The 24,854-nt window shown below is 46.5% G+C and overlaps 1 protein-coding gene across 7 annotated transcripts in view; it reads left to right on the forward strand.

Annotated features, from left to right (window-relative positions):
* Nucleotides 1-24,854, forward strand: part of SUN1 (Sad1 and UNC84 domain containing 1) — a 77,714-nt gene that overhangs the window by 12,301 nt on the left and 40,559 nt on the right. For 2 of the 7 annotated variants that reach the window (XM_069734262.1, XM_069734263.1), the window contains exons 1-3: nt 7,438-7,630; nt 13,887-13,983; nt 19,751-19,948. In XM_069734262.1, the coding sequence (XP_069590363.1) occupies nt 13,907-13,983; nt 19,751-19,948 (275 nt within the window). In that variant the 5' untranslated portion in view covers nt 7,438-7,630; nt 13,887-13,906. Of the gene's footprint in view, nt 1-7,412; nt 7,631-13,886; nt 13,984-19,750; nt 19,949-24,854 lie in introns of those variants that run through there. The other 5 variants (XM_069734255.1, XM_069734256.1, XM_069734259.1 and 2 more) reach the window with 5 other exon arrangements.

Raw genomic sequence — 24,854 nt, forward strand, 5'->3', positions numbered from 1 at the left:
TCCTGCTTGACAGGCAGCCTCTGTGCTGTGTGACGTCAGGCAAGCAGAAGGCAGAGGTGGGTATGGAGCTGGAGTGACATATAGAGAATTGCGGCGCTGAAGTCCTGATTCTTGCTGACAGATTTCCTTTAAAGGGTTATCTGGGACTTAGTAATGACTTATTCTTAGATTTGGGGGAATGTGGTACCACTAACTTTTAAAACATATTTTTTGAACCAGGCTCTGTTCCCCACCTATTTAGTAGCGTACCTTGTGCTCCAGGATAACCCTGCCGGAGAATCATCTCTGCCAATAAATGTGTGGTGTTTCAGTCATTGCTGTGCAAATGTGAAGTCCCCTCGTAAATTCAACATATCTGCCACGTCTGACCATGGCGGCACCATTTACTTATGGCTTCCCGAACATTGGTGCTGCACACTGAAAAAAGGATTGTGCAAAAACCGTGCAGCCCTCGTAGAAATCTCTTCTTGGCTTTTCTAACCTTCACTTGCAAAATATGGAATCTCATTGCTCTTGGCTTCGCCATTATTCTCTGCATATGACCCCCGTGGGGGGCTTCATGTACAGAGCGAGATATTATTCTGTGCTTTGAATAGAAAAATATACCAAAGTGCGGTATTGTAAATCACTGCGATGGCTGCTGCTGTCATTACAGCACCATGGGAACCGCAGAAAACGCGAAATAATAAATCCCTCCTCTTCCATTAGTGGCATTTGTCCTTTTCCACTTTTTTCTTTTTTTTGTCCATTTCTGGACATTTCCATGGAAATGACATTTTCTTTCCTGTAATTTTTTTTAATGTATTTGGAAGGAGCGGTGGAAATAAATGATGGCACTATTAAAAGGGATGTTCGCTGCTTTATAGCAAGACTTATTGGGTCCAGGGTAGTGCAAGGCAAAATCATAGAACCTTCTGCCGGACCCTCGCCTTCACCTCAGTAGGGGGGCTTTAGGTGGCTGCTGAATTCACTTGATGTCCCATCCAGATGATAAAGCTGGAGACAGTGTAGGAACACAGTGAGTGATACACAAGAGCGACAGGGGTCCAGTGGGCTACTGATTTTTGGGGTGTTTTTTATCTTTATTTTTGCACCAGTAGCTTCTGCTTTATTGTACTCCACCATAGGCACTCTATAGTGGTCAGAGTGCATTAGAGGGACTGTCCACTCCTGGACGGCACTTTGTAAACCGCTCACTGAGCCTCAGAAAATAATAAAAACGAATACTTTGCTCCCCGGCCCTGCCTACCAATCGCAGTGCTGTCTCCTCGCGGTCATTTGAACCTAAACAATCCGCTGCCTTTTCTATTCCATCAGTGCGGACTTCTATCCGCGGACTTATGCTCCGAAGGAATAGTGATGGCTGCAACAATCACATGCAATCAGAAGAACTGTACCGCCATTCTTGGAGTTAAAGGGAGCCTGTTGTTAGACTCACGCAGCCTGAACCGTAAATTGGACAATGGCTGAACTTTTGCAGCCCTGTAGGTTTTTATGTAAAACGTTGCAGCGTTTCTGAGAAATCCATTCGAAAAGCCGCCCAAGGACTCTCCCCATGTACATAAATGGGAGAGACCTGTCAATCAACTGGAGCCGGATGAGCTGCCCCGGCCTGGTCAGGTCCCTATAGTCCCGGACTTCTGTAACCCGCAGTGTTTCATAGTAAAATATCATCAGATGTCGTTGTCTCGGATTCATGGTACCTGTGGTTCGGGCAGAGGGAATGCAATGACGGGTCCCTTTTATGTATACAGGTTTTTATTTTATGGTTAACAGTGGAGCTGTTATTAGAGGGGTAACAGGCTCTGTACAATATTACCACACACGTTGTCATCCAGCTTTCCCAGTCTCCCGATTGGTATAGCCGCCTATTATACAATAATATGTCTTTATGGCTCTCCAATACCGTAGGGTCAGGAAAGCTTGCGGTGAGCCCCGGTGGGAGCTGTAATGGCGGCCATATCTGTGGTCACACAGCTTTCCCACAAACCAGTATATGTTGGCTTCCGTGCGGCTCGCTGTGGGCGCTCGGTCACTTGCCGCCTATGATGGGCCGTCTGTGAGGGCTGACTTCTCAGCGTGTGATCTATTCCTGGGCTTTTGGCGCCTCTTGATAGACCTCCAGTCCCCACTCGTGTGGAGCATAGCCGGGCTCCGTATTTCCTGACATCAACCTCACATTAAGCCTTAAACATATCGCACAGTAAGAAACTTTATATTCTTGATTCTTTTTCTGAATATTATTTTCGGTGACTCGCTCAAATCTCTGAGCTTCCTAGCCTAATTCTGACCGGCATGGAGTCTTTATATTGTCCCCTCCCGGCCGGGTTTTCTTCAGGTTTTCTCCTTATGCTCTGAATATACTGAGGAGTTAGTTGACTTTCTGTATCTGCTGGTACGGATGTCGCCACTTCCCATTTTATCTCATCTGTTTTGAATGATGCCGCACACTTTATTTTATTTTATTATTTTGAATGCGTGATAGAGCTATATTATACATAAATAGCTATTGAATGGTCCTACGCCCAGGTACAGAGCATTTTTATTGGTACATTTATACAGTGTCTTCAATAATGGATCCTGAGATCGTGGTATGCGCACAAACTCACTGCGGCGCCATTTTATTGAAGTAATGTAATACAACGTTAAGCGAACTGCTGTGTTGACGTCATAGTACAGTTATTCAACACCTTCAATTCTCTCCTCCGTCCCCCAGCACCTCCTCCCTCCCCACTCATCTCAGCTGAAGACTTTGCCTCATTTTTCAAGCAGAAGATTGAGAACATCAGAGACAGTTTTAGTCAACAACCCCCAGAGCTCTTCCAATATTGTATTGAAGTTCATTCTCTGTCCTCCATAGTACACGCCTGCGCAAGGCAAAATTCCTATGGCTGAAAATTGTTCCCTCCAAATTCAGGTGACCGAGTCCCTTTAACCCCTTTCTGACCCGGACGGGATAGTACGTCCGAGGTCAGAAGCCCCGCTTTGATGCGGGCTTCGGCGACGAGCCCGCATCAAAGGCGGGACATGTCAGCTGTTTTGAACAGCTGACATGTGCCCGTAATAGGCGCGGGCAGAATCGCGATCTGCCCGCACCTATTAACTAGTTAAATGCCGCTGTCAAACGCTGACAGCGGCATTTAACTACCGCATCCGTCCGGGCGGCCGGAAATGACGGCATCGCCTACCCCGTCACAAGATCGGAGGTCGGCGATGCTTGTACCTTGTAACCATAGAGGTCCTTGAGACCTCTATGGTTACTGATCGCCGGTAGCTGTGAGCGCCACCCTGTGGTCGGCGCTCACAGCACACCTGATTTTCAGCTACATAGCAGCGAACAGCAGATTGCTGCTATGTAGCAGAGCCGATCGCGTTGTGCCTGCTTCTAGCCTCCCATAGAGGCTATTGAAGCATGGCAAAAGTGAAAAAAAAAAAGTTAAAAAAAATGTGAAAAAATATAAAAGTTTAAATCACCCCCCTTTCGCCCCAATCAAAATAAATCAATAAAAAAAATCAAATCTACACATATTTGGTATCGCCGCGCTCAGAATCGCCCGATCTATTAATAAAAAAAAATAAAAAGCATTAACCTGATCGCTAAACGGCGTAGCGAGAAAAAAATTTGAAACGCCAGAATTATGGTTTTTTTGGTCGCCGCGACATTGCATTAAAATGCAATAACGGGCGATCAAAAGAACGTATCTGCACCGAAATGCTATCATTAAAAACGTCACCTCGGCACGCAAAAAAATAAGCCCTCAACCGACCCCAGATCACGAAAAATGGAGATGCCACGAGTATCGGAAAATGGCGCAATGTTTTTGTTTTTTTTTTAGCAAAGTTTGGAATTTTTTTTCACCACTTAGGTAAAAAATAACCTAGTGACGTTAGGTGTCTATGAACTCGTACTGACCTGGAGAATCATAATGGCAGGTCAGTTTTGGCATTTAGTGAACCTAGCAAAAAAGCCAAACAAAAAACAAGTGTGGGACTGCACTTTTTTTGCAATTTCACCGCACTTGTAATTTTTTTCCCGTTTTCTAGTACACGACATGCTAAAACCAATCATGTCGTTCAAAAGTACAACTCGTCCCGCAAAAAATAAGCCCTTACATGGCCAAATTGACGGAAAAATAAAAAAGTTATGGCTCTGGGAAGGAGGGGAGCGAAAAACGAACACGGAAAAACGAAAAATCCCAAGGTCATGAAGGGGTTAAACATGCCTCAGTCACACCTATCCTCAAAAAGCCCTCTCTTGACCCATCATCTGTATCTAGCTATCGCTCTATATCACTTCTCCCCTTTGCCTCAAAACTACTGGAACAACACGTCCATCTTGAACTGTCCTCCCATCTATCCTCCTTCTCCCTTTTCGACCGCTTGCAATCAGGCTTCCGGTCACATCACTCCACTGAAACTGCCCTAACTAAGGTCACCAATGACAAGCGACACTACTGTCCTCCTCCTCCTGGACCTGTCCTCTGCCTTTGACACAGTGGACCATTCCCTATTATTACAGACCCTCTCATCCCTTGGCATCGCAGACTTGGCCCTATCCTGGATCTCATCATACCTAACAGACCGGACATTCAGTGTCTCCCACTCACACACCACCTCCTCACTTCGCCCCTTATCTGTCGGAGTCCCACAAGGTTCAGTCCTAGGGCCCCTGCTCTTCTCCATTTACACCTTTGGCCTGGGACAGCTCATAGAATCTCACGGCTTTTAAGGTACCTTCACACAGAAGGATATCGCTAGCGATATCGTTCAGTTTGACACGCAGCAGCGATCAGGCCCCTGCTGTGATGTCGTTGGTCGCTGCAGAAAGTCCAGCACTTTATTTCGTGGTTGGACTCCCTGCTGACATCACTGAATCGGCGTGTGTGACGCCGAGTCAGCGATGTTTTCGCTGGTAACCAGGGTAAACATCGGGTTACGAACTAAGCGCTTGGCCGCGCTTAGTAACCCGATGTTTACCCTGGTTACCATCGTAAAAGTAAAAAAAAAAACAAACACTACATACTTACCTTCCGCTCTCTGTCCCCGGCGCTCTGCTTTCCTGCTCTGGCTGTGAGCGCCGGCCAGCCGGAAAGCACAGCGGTGACGTCACCGCTCTGCTTTCCGGCTGCTGTGCTCAGTCAGTGCAGGAAAGCACAGCGCCGGGGACAGACAGCGGAAGGTAAGTATGTAGTGTTTGTTTTTTTTACTTTTACGATGGTAACCAGGGTAAGCATCGAGTTACTAAGCGCGGCCCTGCGCTTAGTAACCCGATGTTTACCCTGGTTACCGGCATCGTTGGTCGCTGGAGAACTGTCTGTGTGACAGCTCTCCAGCGACCAAACAGCGACGCTGCAGCGATCGACATCGTTGTCGGTATCGCTGCAGCGTCGCTTAGTGTGAAGGTACCTTTAGTATCACCTCTATGCTGATGACACACCGATCTACATCTCTGGACCAGATATCACCTCCCTACTAACCAGAATCCCTAAATGTCTGCCTGCTATTTCATCCTTCTTCTCCGCTACATTTCTAAAATTTAACATGCACAAAACAGAATTCATCATCTTTCCCCCATCTCACGCGACCCCCCAACGAACCTATCCATTACAGTAAATGGCTGCCCACTCTCCCCAGTCCCACAAGCTCGCTGTCTCGGGGTAATCCTTGACACTGATCTCTCCTTCAAACCACATATCCAAGCCCTTTCCACTTCCTGCCGCCTTCAACTCAAAAATATTTCACGGATCCGTTCATTCCTAAACCAAGAGTCTGCAAAAACCCTAGTGCACACCCTCATCATCTCCCGCCTCGACTACTGCAACTTCCTGCACTGTGGCCTCCCCTCGAACACTCTTGCACCCCTCCAATCTATTCTAAACTCTGCTGGCTGACTAATCCATCTGTCCCCCCGCTATTCCCCGGCCTCTCCCCTCTGTCAATCCCTTCACTGGCTCCCCATTACCCAGAGACTCCACTACAAAACCCTAACCATGACATACAAAGCCATCCACAACCTGTCTCCTCTGTATTTTTTATCTATAGCCCTCCTCACATGTAAAGCGCCATGGAATAAATGGCACTATAATAATAAATAATTATTCAATAAAATAACACCGGACATGCGGATGGCGCACAGACATGGACAAGCGGACACACGGACGGAGCACAGACATAGGGAAATGGACGGCAAACATATGTGGAAAAGTGGACGGCACACAGACGTGTTAAAAAAAAATAAAATAAAATAAAAAAAATACGTATGAAAATCTGATAAAAATTATAGAAAAATCATCTGAGATTTCTGGATGAAACCTGGATAATTTTTCATCCGCTCGTCTGCAGCCGGCCTGAAGTGGAGCCTCCAACTCTGTTGTAGGCCGGCTGCAGACGAGAGGATGAATAATTTTCCAGGTTTCATCCAGAAAACTTGCATGATTTATTTAATTTTTTTTCTTTCCAAGTTACATCCGATCTTCATACGTGTGCGTTTTTTCTGCATCAACGTGCGATCTGTTTTCATAAAACTACATTAAAGTGTGCATGATCAATTACAGCTATCTAGGTTAATAGTGGGAATGTATCTGTAAAAATCAGAAGCCGCTTGAGTTTTCCATGTCGGATCCGTGTTTTTATTATGCGCACCCATAGACTTAAGTGGGTGAGACGCTGAAGAAAATAGCGCGTGCTCTGATTTTTTTTTTTTAATTTATTTTCTTCTGGACATTCAGACCAGAACAAGTCAGTCAGTGGGCTGTCCGATTATACATCAGCTAGCACCTGTATGACTTATACTCTCGCATGCACGAACCCTGTAATCCCAGCCTAAAATTTGGGTTTTTAATAATCCTTTTCTAAAAAAAATATTTAATTCCTGATTTTTGTGCTATTTCTAGTGGCATGTGAAAAAAAAAGTCAAAAGGCTTAGGATAGAAATAAATATATAATATACATAAGAATGCAAATAAATGACAGATTCTATAAATATTGTGAATAGGACTAATAAATATTTGTAAATAATCTACAATAAATATTGACGTATAACCTTCCCTGCCAGTTTAGTGGTGCCTGTTATGTGTTGCCCAGTTGGGTCCGGCACTGTATATACCGTATGTGTGTATATACCGTATGTGTGTATATACCGTATGTGTGTATATACCGTATGTGTGTATATATACCGTATGCGTGTATATACCGTATGCGTGTATATATGCCGTATGCGTATATATGCCGTCTGTGTATATACCGTATGTGTATATACCGTCTGCGTGTATATACCGTCTGCACGTCATGAGTGACAGCTCTGTGCGTGCTCTTCATTAGGGCAGGGACATGGTTAAGCTGATCTTCTGGGCTGCCTTGTTTACCCGCCCTCCAATGGTTTTGAAGCCAGGGCTGAGACAGACAGCTGAGCTGTGTAGGGGGCGTTCACACCAGGCTGATCCTTCAGGCTTTGTTGAGGCAAGGAAGCCATTTTGGGATCTTGCAGCAGTGTCGGAATAGGAAGAACCCCTGACAACTTCCAAACTTCCTCTTGTGCAGCAGCTGGAGATGACAGGACCTGCTGTATGAGCTGCGCCAGGACCAGCGCTGGGATATGCCACACCGCAGCTCCAGGAGCTGGGAGAGCTAGGTTTGCCGCTGCGCTTTCTGCTTCCCATTCACCGCTCTTGCTTGCCATGTCGCTTCCTTCAGATCGAGCCTGGCAAGTTATGAATAGTTGGACGGGCTCTCATTGTTGCTATGCTGCTTCTGCGCCTTTAAAAGCTTCAGTGCATCCACAGAAAGAGGCCTGAGACTGTTTATGGGGGAGAGGGGGGTCTGGGCTAGCTTCATGCGAGGAGCAGTGGTCACACATGTGCATGGTGCGATTTTTGTGTATCCAGAGGTGGTCAACTGACAGCGTGCATATATATGTATATGTGTGGAAAGCATTGGCGTCTAGAAACATGGCAATGGTCATGAGACTGCTCGGAGCGCAGGTGTAGCACATACAATGCCGACAGAGTTCCCACATGACTGAATTAATTCCCCATTAAAGGGACATGCTACGTATTGGTATTTACCTGTGATTTTGCAATGTTTTACATATTGTGACTGTGCCCTTTTCCTATACAGTGAGGCTTTTGGTGCCTACGTGATGTGCTTGATACAGATTTTGTTAGAGGAAGGGGTTACTTTTTTATTTCTTTTAATAGAGATAACCTGTGTCTCATAAGAAAGATATGTCAGTGCCAGGGGTTACTTTTTGAAGTGCGCTGTTTTATCCTCATCTGTCGTGTTGATTTTTTGGATTTTGTCGATTTTGCAGTCTGCCCTATACATACGGAAGAGGTCAGCAACTCCCAGCATGCATGACGTGCCCCAGGGACTGCAGGTACTTGTAGTTCCACATGTCAGAGTGCCACAGGATGGCAAACCTCAAAGCTAAGGCATGGGCAACAAGCGAGTTAAGGACCCGCAGTGTTTTTAGGGGAACAGCTGCATTTTTTTTTTTTATCTGGAATTGGTCTAAATTTTAACAGTCAATAGGAATTATGGAATGAAAAAACTTTCTTTTGTGCTGAAATCATGCAATGTTAGTATGTAGAGGAATGATGAATGTAATATTAGACGAGATGCCTATTTGTGGCTTTTTATATTAATATTCCCTCTCATATCCTGTGTTTGCGTGTGGTGTATATATGTCACACACAAGTCATACTGTAGGCAAAAAAATGTAAACCTTTTTTTTTCTTTTTTTTCTTTCTTTTTTTATAGGCTGTGGTCGTTATATTGCGGATTTTTGCATGATTTTTCACAAGTCCACAGCATTTTGCCTTAACTGTGGGGAACAATCCAGATACGCAAACTTATATAACAGGCATAGTCTGCATGGAATTCTTATTTTCTGAAGTTTTTAAACTTTTGAATCGCACGACTATCCATATAAAACAAGGAGCATTGATTTATTTTCTTTTTTTTTTTTAATTTATTTATTTTATATGCCGCTCTATAAAACGTGAGCTTAAATCAAAAGAAATGCAATGCAGCACGTGACCCAGACACACCTGCCGGGGTACCCACCCTGCCGCCGGGGTACCCACCCTGCCGCCGGGGTACCCACCCTGCCGCCGGGGTACCCACCCTGCCGCCGGGGTACCCACCCTGCCGCCGGGGTACCCACCCTGCCGCCGGGGTACCCACCCTGCCGCCGGGGTACCCACCCTGCCGCCGGGGTACCCACCCTGCCGCCGGGGTACCCACCCTGCCGCCGTCCTACAGGTGTGTCTGGGATGTTCAGGGGTTAACACCGGAGGACCAGGCGGCTCCTACTGCCAGACAGTTGTGTGTGGAGCTGTATAATGAGGTCCTTGTGTCCTGAACATGTGTCCCTATAGGGCTCTGTAAATTGTCCTGGCAGATGTCCCTGCACTTGGGATTGTCTTGTAGGAGGGGGATTGCTGTTTTCACTCAGGGACCCCCTGCTGGGAACAGTTGCTCTTGCCATCAGCCTAGTTTTGTAATCTCCTGCCCCTATTAACTGTTTGAGTGCTGCTTGGCCGCACCGTCTAGTCCTGCAGAATGCTCAGATTCATTGATGGCGCACGGAGAAATGTCATTCCATAGAATACAACCCGCTGCTACAAATTATAGGAAGACTGAGTCTGTGTGACCTTCACCGGGAGAAGCGTGCGGCTGTGTCACCGCAGATGGTGATGGCTTCCGGCAGCTGGCCGATTCTGCAAATGTGTATGTAATAAATATGTAGACGCACGTACACACACGCAGTTTTCCTCTTAATCGGTGTCGCTAAATCTGCCCCAATGTGTTTTTGGCATGTTTGTGACAGCGATGGCCGCTGACCAGCCGAGCAGAGCGACAAATATCTCGAATGTACAACCCCCTGAGTTCCTTGTTGGAGCAAGATGCATCTGACCAACCATTGCCCGTGAAGGAGACAAAACTCAACATTTGTCTGCTTCCTACACCCCATGGGGCAGGATCGTATCCGTTTTCTCCACCAGCCTTGATCCAGGGAGCGTTGGAGGAAGATTCACCAAATTCACTTACAATTTATTTCTAACCTATAATAAAAAATTGTATTGGAAATGTTAATGACTTTGGCACCTCTGACAGCCACCATGCTCCAGCGTTGGAAGCGTACTCCAGTCATGGACTGGAGTACCATCGTCTTGTGGTATAAAACTGCCAGCAGTTGCAAAATGTTTGTGCGTCTACGATTTGCACAAAAGTTTTGTGCCGTTTTAAAAAGTTTGTTTTTTTTGTTTGTTTTTTTTACACCAGATGTCGGGTAGATTATATTGTAAAATCCCAGGGAACGATTGGCTCAGCAGACTGAAAATGGTTGATCACCTCAATCTCCGCAAGTGGGGTATGCTCAGAGAGAGCGGAGTTTTGCTGTAAATTGGCGAACATTTCCTACATAAATTGACGTTTGGGCTATGTTCGCACGAGCACCAGCCTAAAGGAGCGTGCTCATCTTCTGTCTTCAGGAGCACAGCGGACCCCTGCATCCAATACACTTCTATTGATGTCATTTCTGTTGCAGAGATTGGCGTCTGCACAAGGGACATTGACATGCTGCGGTCTGGAGAGACGAATGCGTGTCCATCTCCGCGGGTGAGCCATGGGCAACTATGCATGCAAAATGGGCATGGGATTCCTAGAAATCCCCTCCACTGTGCTGTAACGTCTGGATGCTGTGCAAGTACTCAGCGTCCTGCCCGCAGCGTTTACTGACCATGGGCGCGTCAGATTGTTTATAAAACTCAATGATGCCCATTCGTTTTTTTTTAAGCTTTTCCCTTAATTTCTATGACAAAATATGAAGAGACTTAATGGCAGAAAATACCTGGAAAATGGTCTACTCACATCTTTTAACAACTGGGTGTTTTTGGAAAGCTGAAGCTATTAAATTCTCAAAATCCTGAATGTATGGCCAGCGATGTCGTTTATAATGGAGATTAAAGGAGATCTCTGCTACTAGGACAACCCCTTATTGATCAAAATGTTCGGCCCCAATAAATAAAGCTTATACTCGCCTCCAGGTCGGCTCCGTTCCTGCGTTGTCGCTGGGGCTGTGATGCGGTGTTGTGACATGTGACTCCGGCGCCCAATCAGCGCTGGCGTCACTGTCTCCGCCTTCGGACAAACTGAACAGGAAGAGGAAGTCCAGGATGCTGCTGTTCAGACTTCCTCTTCCTGTTCAGATTGTCCGAAGGCGGAGACAGTGCCGCCAGCGCTGATTGGTAGCCGAGGGTCACATGTCATAACAATCGCACCAGAGCCACCGGGGTGAGCGAGTGCAGACACCTCGGGAACGGAGCCGCCACAGGAGGCGAGTATCGACTTTATTACTTCTATTGGGGCTAATGTGGGGGTATGAGAAGAAGTTGTCCAAATAGTCAGATCAGATCATAAAAAGCTTTTTAAAAAAAAATAAATAAATGCAGTGTGCAGATATCTTACCGCTGGCTGGATCTAGTGATCTGCCCAATGTCGAAGCTACTGGCCTAAGGGACGGGCCTGAACCTTGGCAATGATCCGCAAACTATATACGGTGCTTAAAAATCCTTTTCTTGAGAATGTAGAGTAAGTTGCATTTTTTTTTGTTTGTTTTTAACAAGCAATTTTAACCATTAATGAATATGACACAACCCGTTTTAGTATCACCGCAGATCAGATTTCTTGCAGTTTATTTGTAGCATGTGATTTAAGATCTCATCTGCTTTGCTACAAGAGGAACACTCTCTGATTTTTATTTTATTTTATTTTTTTTTTCATTTTTTTTTCTGTCTGTGAATCCAGATGGGAAATCCAGTGTTCACGTTCCCAGTCCTCTGGTGATTAAACTGTGATCATAATCCCCTTTTTAGGGTCCATGCTGATAGTAAAGCCAGTGGCACACAGGCTTTCCAGTTGCGCCCAGTCTCTTCGGTTTGTGCCCCCATCGCAGAGAATGACTCTGATGTATCGGGGTGCAGAACATGTCACTTTTCTTTCTTTCCGCCTGGCTTTTATATGAATACATGAGTCATATAAAGTGGAACGAATACCTAGTGGGGTCTTGTGACCCGTTATGTCTAAATTGGGAAATCTGTTTGAAGGCCAGTTTGAAGTTCCTGTTGTAGGCCACCTTGTGATATCGCAAAGCAGAGAATTGCTGACGGACTCGCACTTGGTCCATAAAGGCAGGTCCACTAGGGGGGTGGGGGGAAACTCTTGAAAGACTTTATTTTTTTTTTTTATTCGTGCGTTCAGTGGTTTGAGCGTATTCGGATAACACGTTATCCCAGCACGCTCGCTCCTCACTAATGAACATGTCTGGCATACGAGTTGGATGGTTGGCCTACCCCTCCGACTTTCCAGCGCGTCTGAATAACTTGTATATTTAGACAATGACAACTGTATTCTTCTCAGACTATTAATATGACCGAATTGCTATGTGGCCCCCGCACGAGCCAGGATACTGTAGATGTGCGTTGCATTGTCTGCAGATCTGACCGCTCTGGATACACACGGGACGTTTTCCTGGATTTCATGCTAATCTATGAAATATTCATGTTTGATGTTTTCTTCTGAAAGTGTCAGTAGTCTGGAGGGGAAGGATCATGTGTGTTGATGACTCAGGCTGGGTTAGGATGGGTGTGTTCCCTTTAGGCCTCGGAGAGGCTGTTTAGTAGTCAGCTCCTCGGCAGCACTCGCTATCTCCTCCTGGGATCCTTCCTGTCTCGTAGTCCCGCTTCTTGTTTTGTCTGAGATCCTGTATTTGAGGAGGAATGTGCTCCTGTTTACCACTTACGTCGGCCTCTTTGGAGCATGCACTGTTGCTTTTAGGTCATCAGTAAGCATTTATAACATGGCATTGTCCGTCACGCTGGTCATACGCCGGTCACACTGCCGAAAGAAGAGCTGGCGACAAGTTTATGAATGACTATCTCTTTCGAGTTTCCCCCTTCAATCATTGATCTAGCATTATCGCCTATCCAGTGGGGAGCTAACGAATACTTAGGGCCACAGTACCCCTTTAGGCCGGTTTCACACATCCAACAATTATGTTCTGAGCTCGGCCCATGATGTCCGGACCGGCAACGGCTCTCTTCCTCTAAATCAGCGGCCTCATGGGAATATATGTCTGTTGAGCTTAGGTCGAAAGGCCCATTGCCAGTCCGGACAGCCCAGTCCATCAATATCACACATGTCAAACTGGCCTTCACACTTGTTCAACTGGCTGCTTCTTTCCACGACTTCACCGCAGATTTGCTTGAGCCTGCCTGTGTTTTCAATGGGGAGAGGACATGTTGGATCCAAAATTGCTCAATCCTTATTTTCCTGATTTATATAGGGAACCGTTGGGGACATGTATACATTAGTCGACCAAAAGTTGCACGCCCAAAATTGGGTGAAATGGTCAACGTTGAGTGGTCCCATGAATCCAGAATTTGGCATCCAGGGTTCTTTTATGCTTCTGTAGCCGGCAGTCCCCGCCTGGCATCCTGGTCGCCTCTTGCACATACTAGGCCCCGAGGGCGAGAGGCACCCATGTCATCAGCTGCTAAATTAAAGACTGTCCTGGTCCGGCTGTCACCGGACCGCACACCAAACCAGGGCAGCACCAACACCCCTGGCAGCGGCATATTTCCCCTGAAAGCAAAAGGATTGGGATATAACAATGTTTATCAGCGACTTATCTCTCCCCATTGACAACCCATCTGTATGTCATCCCATCCTGGCCATAACCATACTTGTAAGACCCGATGGTCCATTCAACATTTTCCCGCTACCATGATCACTGCTGTGCACGCTCCTCTGCATCCTGGGAACGTGTGTGTAATACAATGCTGTAATGTAGAATATTTTTTCTTATGCTCTTTTACTTGCTGCAGCATGATCTGAAACCTTGAGAATGGATTATTCCCATCTTCACACGTACGCTCCACCCCAGTGTCTTCCCGAGAACACTGGGTACACCTATGCTCTAAGGTGAGACGTCGCTCGGCCCTCAAGCGCGGTAATGCTTCACCATCTTAAACTCTGAGTGACATCTGTCGTCCTGTGCTTAGAGAGAGGATGGCCGAGATTAGCCCGTCCAGACAATGTGCATAAGCCGTGCTATAATTGCTCAGGCACTGGAGAAGGTGAGGATCTGGCATGGACAACAGCTGCTGCCGTGTAATGCAATGCCGGGGTGGAGACTGGAGGGCAGCGCTCACAACTTTCTGTAGACGCTCTCGGGGGTGGGGGTAGGAAGCTGCAATGCTACTCCACTCTCCCCTCCTTGGGGCAAGTCGGACATCTGGAGAAAGTGAGAGAACAGCCGCAGTTTTGACCCTCTTTGGAATATGTCCGAACGAGGGGAGAGTGAAGTGGCCTTTGACTGCAGGGCTCACGTGACATAATTGTGTCAAGTGAGCCCTGGGTGAACCAGTGCCGACACGGCTGGAGCCTGGCGCCTGCATCACAGGGGAGTATAGCTGTTATTCTATAAGGAGGCAACATGGGGACAATGGTTTGTCCAAGTAGTAGACAACCACTTTTAAAGGTGGTTATACGCAAGGCATTTTTGCCGAGAAACACAATGTTTTTTGCCAGCTTTTTAGCATTTACCCATAGGCTTCTAAACTCGGCACTATACAATTAAAGCAGTTCAAGGATAAAAAATGCTTCTAGCATTATTTAAAATCTCTTCCAGAAAATAAAAAGTCCTCCAAAGTCTCCCCAAAGAAGAAAAGTTTCCTAAAGTGAAGAAAAACTTCCCTCTTCATGGCCCAGGAGGGAAGAACCAGCCTGGGGATCGCTTATTTGGGGGCGCACATGCACTATGTGAATCTGGGGGGGCGCGGGTGCCAGTATAGATTCTGGTGGTGCCTTTCAGTTTCCTGCTGAATCCGTTGTTGGTACAAGCTGTAGCCTGGCAGCGGCTTTCCGTCTCCAGAGGCAATGTCTCCGCAGCGGATGAGTCAGATGTTGAGTATTTTGGCTTTGGAAGCTCCGTGTGAACCCACCCAGTGATAGTATGTGGGCATAAACACGGCACACACAAGTTTACTATGTGCGGTACTTGTGGGGAAAGGTTTCCTCATTTTTAAGGTTTGTTTTCTGTCTTTGTTTTGACAGATTATAAACTTTTTTTTTTTTTTTTTTTAATCTGTTCTGTAGCCAGAAAGTCAGCAGAAGTTATCACTGATGTATGAAGGGAGTTTTGAGATTGTGAATAAGACTTGGTCATCGTAGCTGTGAAACGGACGTGTCTCTTAGGGTGGGTGCCCACGGTCCGGGACTGGCAGCGCTTTGGATGCAGCGCATGTTCATTGTGTCCAAAGCGCTGCCGTCTGTTGAGCGCAGGTAAATCCGTATGTGATGACTGAACCGTGCGGGATCACCGCGTTCAGTGCATTGTATGGGTGAGATTTCTCTGGCGGAGACTCGCTTTAAATGAGCGCTGACTTGGCATTTGGCAATTCTCGTTGTGGCAAGAAATTCTGCCCTCATCACTCCACTCACTCCCCATCTTGAGAGGTGAGGGAGTTACGCGACCTCTTCGAATACCATCCGAGACGTGTGCACCATTGTAAAGTGTCATGAGTCCCGGTGCTACCTTTCTCCTCTCTCAATGTGTTTAAAGAGGATCTGTTGCCAGATCAGAAGCCTCTAATTTTTCACTTATTTTATTCCCCTGAGTATTAACGTATTTTGTTTTTCTTAAATTTGCCGTATAGTTCCAAAGATATGGACCTTTTTAATGGAGTTCTAATTTTAATCTTTTTTAACGGGCGTGGCACACAGGGCGATAATGCGGAGCAGCCTACAGACACGCCCCTGAGGATCCTGCGAGCCACACCTCCTATGTACTGACCATAAAAAATTGGCACTAAATAAAAAGGTCTATATCGCCCGGAATTGTACAGTGGATTTAGAAAAAAATATTTAAAAAAAATGGAAAAATCAAGAGCACTGAGAAGGTCTACTTTTGACCAGGTGAAAGGTTCTCTCTAAAGCGATGTTAACCCCTATTTTTTGGCATCCATTCATATAAGACATGTTCCTGCCTGATGTTCTGGCAGTTTCTCTGAGAATTGACTGGATTATATCAAACTCCCAGAAGTGAGAGGTTCATACGTTGCAAATAAATGGACCAGAAATTCACGTGGAGAAGCTGAAGAGCCGAGGACTTGCTTATTATGGACTGCTACATGGAAGTCAGGTCCTTGATGTTTCCTCTTCTGTCCGTCCGTTGTGTATTTTACCGCCTGGGATGTTCTGGTTTTGATGTTTGAGAAGAACGTGGAGTTTTATTTCCTGTTTAGTAGATTCAGAATCCGGTTGCTTTTTTTTTTGGATCATGCACAGTTATACAGGAGTCCCGCGGTCAAGGTTACTCACCTCCTGGACATTAGCGTGGGCAAATACCGGACCCAAAATTATATCTCTACTGCCTTATTACGGATCTGTAGTGCAATGTCCAGACCATTCCCTTCAAGTTCTTAGTCCCTTAGGCTGGGACGCAAGGGAGGCGTAATTTCTTGAAGAAACTAAGCAGACTAAAGTTGATCAGGAACAAGGGTGACCATGTTAATCTTTCTTTTGGCCTTAATTTAAAAAGAAAAAAACGTTACCATTAGGATTGTTTGTCCTTCACCTGCTGTCATTGAACAGGTACATCCAGTATCGGGGGATATGAACATGGCCTTAAACTTTAGGAAGCGCCTGTGAAGTTTTTTTTGAGTGGCAGTCAGAAGTGGATCCAGCAGGAAGGAGAAGTAGATGTCCATCCTCGGGTACATTCACACGTTGCAGATCTGAAACGCTGACTCCATACTCATCGGGCCATGGTCACGCCTTCAGGGGTGGAAGTTGCGCCATCGTCCTGCCAGAATCCACTTGTCGTGGTTGCGATTAGATGTCCAGAAATTACAAAGCAGATCCACTGACCGAATTACAGCGGGAATCAGTCCAGATACCGAGGATTTTCTGAACCATCGGCCATGGGACTATAGACTAATGGTAATTTGTAGGTATGACGTAGAATAGTTGGGTAAGGGTCTTCCACATCCAGTGTTGTGGTAGATTGCTGATGTCTCTTCTACCTATCCACAGTCAGGCGTGTAATCCCCCGGAGTGATGGCAGAGGTGGGGTACTCGTTCTCCGAGGACACTCTTCACCAGCCACTGAGTGATAATCCTGCAGAACCGGGTGGAGGGGCGGCCGCGCTCGTCTTCACACTACCGGCTTGTTACACTTCAGCACTGTTTGGCAGCTGGCGTGGGCTCTGGATTTGCCACATGTTGCTAGAAGACACATGGCCGTTGGCAAATGTGAATGGCTCTTGTTTAGTGAAGAGGATCTGTATAATGGGTTTATTGAGGCAGACAGTGGTCTTTTCACCTTACCCCTTCTTGGAGATGTCTCAGCTGAGTCTCGAGTGTGATAAGAGGGTGCAGTAGCGGATCTGGACGCCTCTCAGGATCTCTGACGGCTCTGCCACACTTGGACTTGGCTTGCAAATATTTTATCTTGTTGCTGCAAATCCCGAACTGTAGAAATGAGCAAACAATTGGGTAATGGCTGCAAGCTTACATTCTCTTTTCTGCGGGTCACAGCTATAGGACGAAAGACAAAACTATTTGTAAGTTCTGTTCAATAAGTGAATTTGTTGAAGAATAAATCAGTGTGAGACTGAAGAACATTGGGCCCACCGGAGGATTTTATTCTGAGGGCCCACCTTTCTCCCCCACTGAAGAGCCCCATAGCAGCTGCAAGGTTTGCACTATGAACTCTCCTGAAGAAGAAGCCAGGGCCCACCAGAGGATCCTCCGGTTCTCCGGTGGACCAGTCCAAACCTGCATACACACGTGTATGCATAGAGATATCCTAGAGAGACATATAATCTCCCCATTGTAATTTCAGCGTACATTTCCTGACCCAAATTTGTTTCAGACCTGTTTATAAGAGATCGTATATAAATTTGGGTCATGATTTTTTGATTACAATAAAGTATGAAATGCTCATTATTTTTCTTCATTCACCCAAATACAGTGGGGAAAATAAATATTTGATACACTGCTGATTTTTTGCAAGTCTTCCCTCCTACAAAGAATGGAGAAGTCTGTAAATTCATTGTACACTTCACCTCTGAGAGACAGAATCTAAAAATATAAAAAACAGAAAATCACATTTTGATTTTTACATCATTTGCATTGTATTGCATGAAATAAGTATTTGATCACTTACTCTTTAGCCAAGTTCTGTTTTGGGGCCAGTTGACCGACATGGACACTTTCAGCTGAATCTGGGCCAGATCGGAGCTCCTTGTAGTCTGTGGAGCAATTCTCCAAGCTCGGGCTAAGGCTTGGAATATTCTCGTGGTGATGTCTGAATAATGAGAAAAGTTATTATAGCATGAAGACCCTTACGGACACTCTTTGGATTGCTGACTAGACCACTACCCTACTTCATTACCATCTGCTGACCCTCAGCAACCTGTGCAGAATGGTCATAAACTCCTAGAAGGGCTGTATTCCCTCTATAAAACATGGCTGCGGTAATGGCAGCCCCTGGAAATGAGTGCTATCGGGGGTCATCTCAGCCCCCTCTAATCAATAGGTCTGCTGCCATGCCAAAAATAACCCATGGAAGAAGGCAGCCATGTTTCCCTCCTGGCACACAGCCGCTGCTGGTACAGAGTTCACCCCCGGAAGAAGGCACCGCGCCGAAACGCGCGTTGGGGTTCGTGGCAGTGAGGTTTCTGTCCAGGTAATATGATCGGCTGACTTATACTTATTCACCCTTACTCTTAGTGACTGTTGTCCTCTTTATGCATGAATAGATAGCACTTTGCACTGATGCTCTTTGATTAATTATTTCTATACACCGCAAGGGGTCAATGTATTTCATGTACTGTAGTATATAAGGAACTTGCACTTTCTGCAGTGAATATGAGGCTGTGACGTAATATGTACTATTTGCCTGCTGATTCCTACACTGCCTTTGTTTGGTGATCATTGTCATCTTGTTTCCCTTTGATACACGTATGATATGTCTTTTATTGGCTATTTAATAAAGATTTTTGAGATTTTTATCTGGTTCTCGTAGTGCTGTTTTTCTAGGTTTCTATGGTACAGAGTTCTGTAGGACGTCGTCATATATTTTATCATTTGGTAACAGCCTCGGAGAACCGGGCTGAAGTCTGTTTCCTGGAAACTCGGCGCAACGTTATCTCTCATCTTAATATGTTTTTGTAATATAAAGTCATGGTCGTTAAGTATTGTGGTTTGTCCTCGTAAGAATCTAATTCAGAGCGTTCAGTTTTCTGACAATCCTTGTTGTATTATCTATATTTTACTTGTCCAGTCATCTGACGAGCCAGCAGCACGGTGGCTCAGTTATTAGCACCGTATGGTGGCTCAGTGGGACGAGCCAGCAGCACGGTGGCTCAGTTATTAGCACTGTATGGTGGCTCAGTGGGACGAGCCAGCAGCACGGTGGCTCAGTTATTAGCACTGTATGGTGGCTCAGTGGTTAGCATTGTTGCTTTGCAGCTACGGGGCCCTGGCTTCAAATCCCACCAAGGACATCTGCAAGGAGTTTATATTCTCTCCGTGTTTGCGTGTGTATCCTCCCACACTCCAATAACGTAGATTGTGAGCCCCAATGGGGACAGTGATGATGATGTCTGTAAAGTGCTGTGGAATATGACATATATAAGCATCCGGTCATGTATAAGGAGTAATGTGTGCTTCACTCTTCTAGCTCCAGCTATTCCTCGGCTGCCCTGGATTTTGAGAACTTGCATAAATTGGATCCCGTGTTCGATTCTCCCAGAATGTCGCGGCGTAGTCTACGTCTCACGACCCCCACCACGGTCTTCTCTGAGGACCTCCACAACAGCAGCATCAACTCCAATGTCTCCTACTCTGGAAGTGCTTCTAATGACCGGACAATTAACAGGCAAGTCGTGAGACACAATATCGTACGGGGAAATCCAAGATCCGGGGTTAGAATTTTTTTTATTTATTTTTTGTAGAAATTTGCTTTAACCCTATAAAATAAAGTTCAGTAGAAATCCCAACTTTGCTTTACACCTTGATTATGGTCTCTGCTTGTTGACGGTGAACAGGAAAATGTGTATATATCTGGAGGCATGAGCCCAAATAGCCTGCAGGTCTCTCCGCTCAGAGTTTTACTATTGGATCGGGTCTAGAAAATCCTCATGAGCAAAGTATATTGGCAGCAAACGTCAGCGATCTATGAAATGGGGACGGCTCCACTTGCCCTGATGTGGTTTGGATTTCAACATGCCCGGTGTGTTCTGACAGACTAGACACCGCTGGCAGCCGCTTATCTCCCTCTGTAATTAAACCCATCTGATTGGCATCTCTGGGATTAACTAGGGTGTTAGTTGCCAGATTCATCCAGCTATCTGATATTTCACAATACACAGTAGATCAGGCATGGGGGAATCTATTTTTCAGCCTAGGGTCATTTGGATATTAAAGGTTTCCTTCGGGGGCCGTACAAATCGTGTGCTAACACCACCCACAAAGAGCGTCTTGATGCCGACGCTGGTGTCCGTACGTAATCTTTCATTGCACGCACCTCCGCTTCCAGTAGTGAACATGGCATGGTCATGCTCACAGAGCAAGAAGAAATTAAAGGGCAGGTGAGTGGCAAAATACAGCTCCTGGCCCAAACAATCTGGGAATCGGCCCAGGGGCCGGATAAAAGGTCATCAAGGGCCGTGATCGGTCCGCAGGCCTGACGTTTGCCCGTCCCTAACCCTCCGATTTTGACAGTCTAATGTATATGTTCCCATCAGAGGATGTCAAGAGGGACAGAAGGATTTGGCCTATCTGACTCCAATCCTTTTTTTTTTTTCTCCAGAAAATAAGCCACCGCCAGAGATGTCTGGCAGCAGCTCTCATGGAGAACACCGTGTATGGCAGGGGATGATGGCTGTGCACCAATCCATTGTTTATAGGGCCGTTAGTGTGTGCTGTACCAGGAGTGATGCATTGAGCGTGTATGCCAGCGTTACTTCAGATGGATTACATATTTATAGCTGCCAAGTGATAAGATAAAATCTTGATAAGATACGCTTCGTGATAAGAGGGATAGCAGCCACTTCATATGTAATAATTGGAAGTCGGGCTGTGAATAGTTCCCCTAGAAATAAACATAATGCGCAGCAATGTAAAGCCGACATTACTGTGCACATGTCCTGTCTTTGTTCCTACTTTAGCGGGTTCATTCTTCAGGGAAGCTGCGCGCCAGTCAGTCTAAATTACAGAAAAACTGCAGCGGCAGCAGTGCAGCCTCAAAACAACGGCCAAGGCGCTCCAGCAAAAAGACTTTTTTTCCATAAATTAGCTTTGCCTAGAAATACCTTAGCGGGACCGTTGACATCTTAACCCCTTCCCGACCCATGACGCCACGTAGGCGTCATGAAAGTCGGTGCCATTCCGACCCATGACGCCTATGCGGCGTCATGGAAAGATCGCGTCCCTGCAGATCGGGTGAAAGGGTTAACTCCCATTTCACCCGATCTGCAGGGACAGGGGGAGTGGTAGTTTAGCCCAGGGGGGGTGGCTTCACCCCCTCGTGGCTACGATCGCTCTGATTGGCTGTTGAAAGTGAAACTGCCAATCAGAGCGATTTGTAATATTTCACCCATTATAACGGGTGAAATATTACAATCCAGCCATGGCCGATGCTGAAATATCTTCGGCCATGGCTGGAAATACTAGTGTGCCCCCACCCCACCCCACCGATCGCCCCCCCACCCCCCCGATCTGGCCGGTACACTGCTCCGGCTCCCCTCCGCCCTGTGCTCCGCTCCCCCCCGTGCTCGTGTCCGCTCCCCCCGTGCTCCAATCACCCCCCCGCGCTCCAATCACCCCCCCTGCACTCCGATCCACCCCCCCCGTGCTCCGTTCCACCCCCCCGTGCTCCATTCCAGCCCCCCCGTGCTCCGTTCCACGTCCCCCGCGCTCCGTTCCACCCCTCCCGCGCTCCGATTCCCCCCCCCGTGCTCCGATCCCCCCCCCGTGGTCCCCCCCCACCCTATCATACTTACCGATCCAGCCGTGGTCCCGTCCGTCTTCTCCCGGGCGCCGCCATCTTCCAAAATGGCGGGCGCATGCGCAGTGCGCCCGCCGAATCTGCCGGCCGGCAGATTCGTTCCAAAGTGCATTTTGATCACTGAGATATAATCTATCTCAGTGATCAAAATAAAAAAAAATAATAAATGACCCCCCCCCCCCCCCCCCCCCCTTTGTCACCCCCATAGGTAGGGACAATAAAAAAATAAAGAAATTTTTTTTTTTCCACTGTTAGAATAGGGTTAGGGGTAGGGTTAGGGCTAGGGTTGGGGCTAGGGTTAGGGTTAGGAATGTGCACACGTATTCTGGTCCTCTGCGGATTTTTCCGCTGCGGATTTGATAAATCCGCAGTGCTAAACCGCTGCGGATTTATGGCGGATTTACCGCGTTTTTTTCTGCGCATTTCACTGCGGTTTTACAATTGCGATTTTCTATTGGAGCAGTTGTAAAACCGCTGCGGAATCCGCACAAAGAAGTCACATGCTGCGGAATGTAAACCGCTGCGTTTCCGTGCAGTTTTTCTGCAGCATGTGTACAGCGATTTTTGTTTCCCATAGGTTTACATTGAACTGTACACTCATGGGAAACTGCTGCGGATCCGCAGCGTTTTCCGCAGCGTGTGCACATACCTTTAGAATTAGGCTATGTGCACACGGTGCGGATTTGGCTGCGGATTCGCAGCAGTGTTCCATCAGGTTTACAGTACCATGTAAACATATGAAAAACCAAATCCGCTGTGCCCATGGTGCGGAAAATACCGCGCGGGAACGCTGCGTTGTATTTTCCGCAGCATGTCAATTCTTTGTGCGGATTCCGCAGCGTTTTACACCTGTTCCTCAATAGGAATCCGCAGGTGAAATCCGCACAAAAAACACTGGAAATCCGCGGAAAATCCGCAGGTAAAACACAGTGCCTTTTACCCGCAGATTTTTCAAAAATGGTGCGGAAATATCTCACACGAATCCGCAACGTGGGCACATAGCCTTAGGGTTAGGGTTGGAATTAGGGTTGTGGTTAGGGTTAGGGGTGTGTTGGGGTTAGTGTTGTGGTTAGGGGTGTGTTGGGGTTAGGGTTTTGATTAGGATTATGGCTACAGTTGGGATTAGGGTTAGGGGTGTGTTGGGGTTAGTGTTGGAGTTAGAATTGAGGGGTTACCACTGTTTAGGCACATCAGGGGTCTCCAAACGCAACATGGCGCCACCATTGATTCCAGCCAATCTCGTATTCAAAAAGTCAAATGGTGCTCCCTCACTTCCGAGCCCTGACGTGTGCCCAAACAGTGGTTTACCCCCACATATGGGGTACCAGCATACTCAGGACAAACTGCGCAACAATTACTGGGGTCCAATTTCTCCTGTTACCCTTGTGAATCTAAAAAAATGCTTGCTAAAACATAATTTTTGAGGAAAGAAAAATGATTTTTTATTTTCACGGCTCTGCATTCTAAACTTCTATGAAGCACTTGGGGGTTCAAAGAGCTCACCACCACATCTAGATAAGTTCCTTTCAGGGTCTAGTTTCCAAAATGGGGTCACTTGTGGGGGGTTTCTACTGTTTAGGCACATCAGGGGCTCTGCAAACGCAACGTGACGCCCGCAGAGCATTCCATCAAAGTCTGCATTTCAAAACGTCACTACTTCACTTCCGAGCCCCGGCATGTGCCCAAACAGTGATTTACCCCCACATATGGGGTATCAGCGTACTCAGGAGAAACTGGACAACAACTTTTGGGGTCAAATTTCTCCTGTTACCCTTGGGAAAATAAAAAATTGCAGGCTAAAAGATCATTTTTGAGAAAATAATTTTTTTATTTTATTTTCATGGCTCTGCGTTATAAACTTCTGTGAAGCACTTGGGGGTTCAAAGTCCTCACCACACATCTAGATTAGTTCCTTTGGGGGTCTAGTTTCTAAAATGGTGTCATTTCTGGGGGATCTCCAATGTTTAGGCACACAGGGGCTCTCCAAACGTGACATGGTGTCCGCTAATGATTGGAGCTAATTTTCCATTTAAAAAGCCAAATGGCGTGCCATCCCTTCCGAGCCCTGCCGTGCGCCCAAACAGTGGTTTACCCCCACATATGGGGTATCAGCGTACTCAGGACAAACTGGACAACAATATTTGGGGTCCAATTTCTCCTATTATCCTTGGCAAAATAGGAAATTCCAGGCTAAAAAATCATTTTTGAGGAAAGAAAAATTATTTTTTATTTTCATGGCTCTGCGTTATAAACTTCTGTGAAGCACCTGGGGGTTTAAAGTGCTCAATATGCATCTAGATAAGTTCCTTTGGGGGTCTAGTTTCCAAAATGGGGTCACTTGTGCGGGAGCTCCAATGTTTAGGCACACAGGGGCTCTCCAAACGCGACATGGTGTCCGCTAACAATTGGAGCTAATTTTCCATTCAAAAAGTCAAATGGCGCGCCTTCTCTTCCGAGCCTTACCATGTGCCCAAACAGTGGTTTACCTCCACATGTGAGGTATTGGTGTACTCAGGAGAAATTGCCCAACACATTTTAGGATCCATTTTATCCTGTTGCCCATGTGAAAATGAAAAAATTGAGGCTAAAAGAATTTTTTTGTGAAAAAAAAGTACTTTTTCATTTTTACGGATCAATTTGTGAAGCACCTGGGGGTTCAAAGTGCTCACTATGCATCTAGATAAGTTCCTTGGGGCGTCTAGTTTCCAAAATGGGGTCACTTGTGGGGGAGCTCCAATTTTTAGGCACACGGGGGCTCTCCAAACGTGACATGGTG

This window comes from Ranitomeya imitator, chromosome 7 (assembly GCF_032444005.1).
Source record: "Ranitomeya imitator isolate aRanImi1 chromosome 7, aRanImi1.pri, whole genome shotgun sequence".
NCBI lineage: Eukaryota > Metazoa > Chordata > Amphibia > Anura > Dendrobatidae > Ranitomeya > Ranitomeya imitator.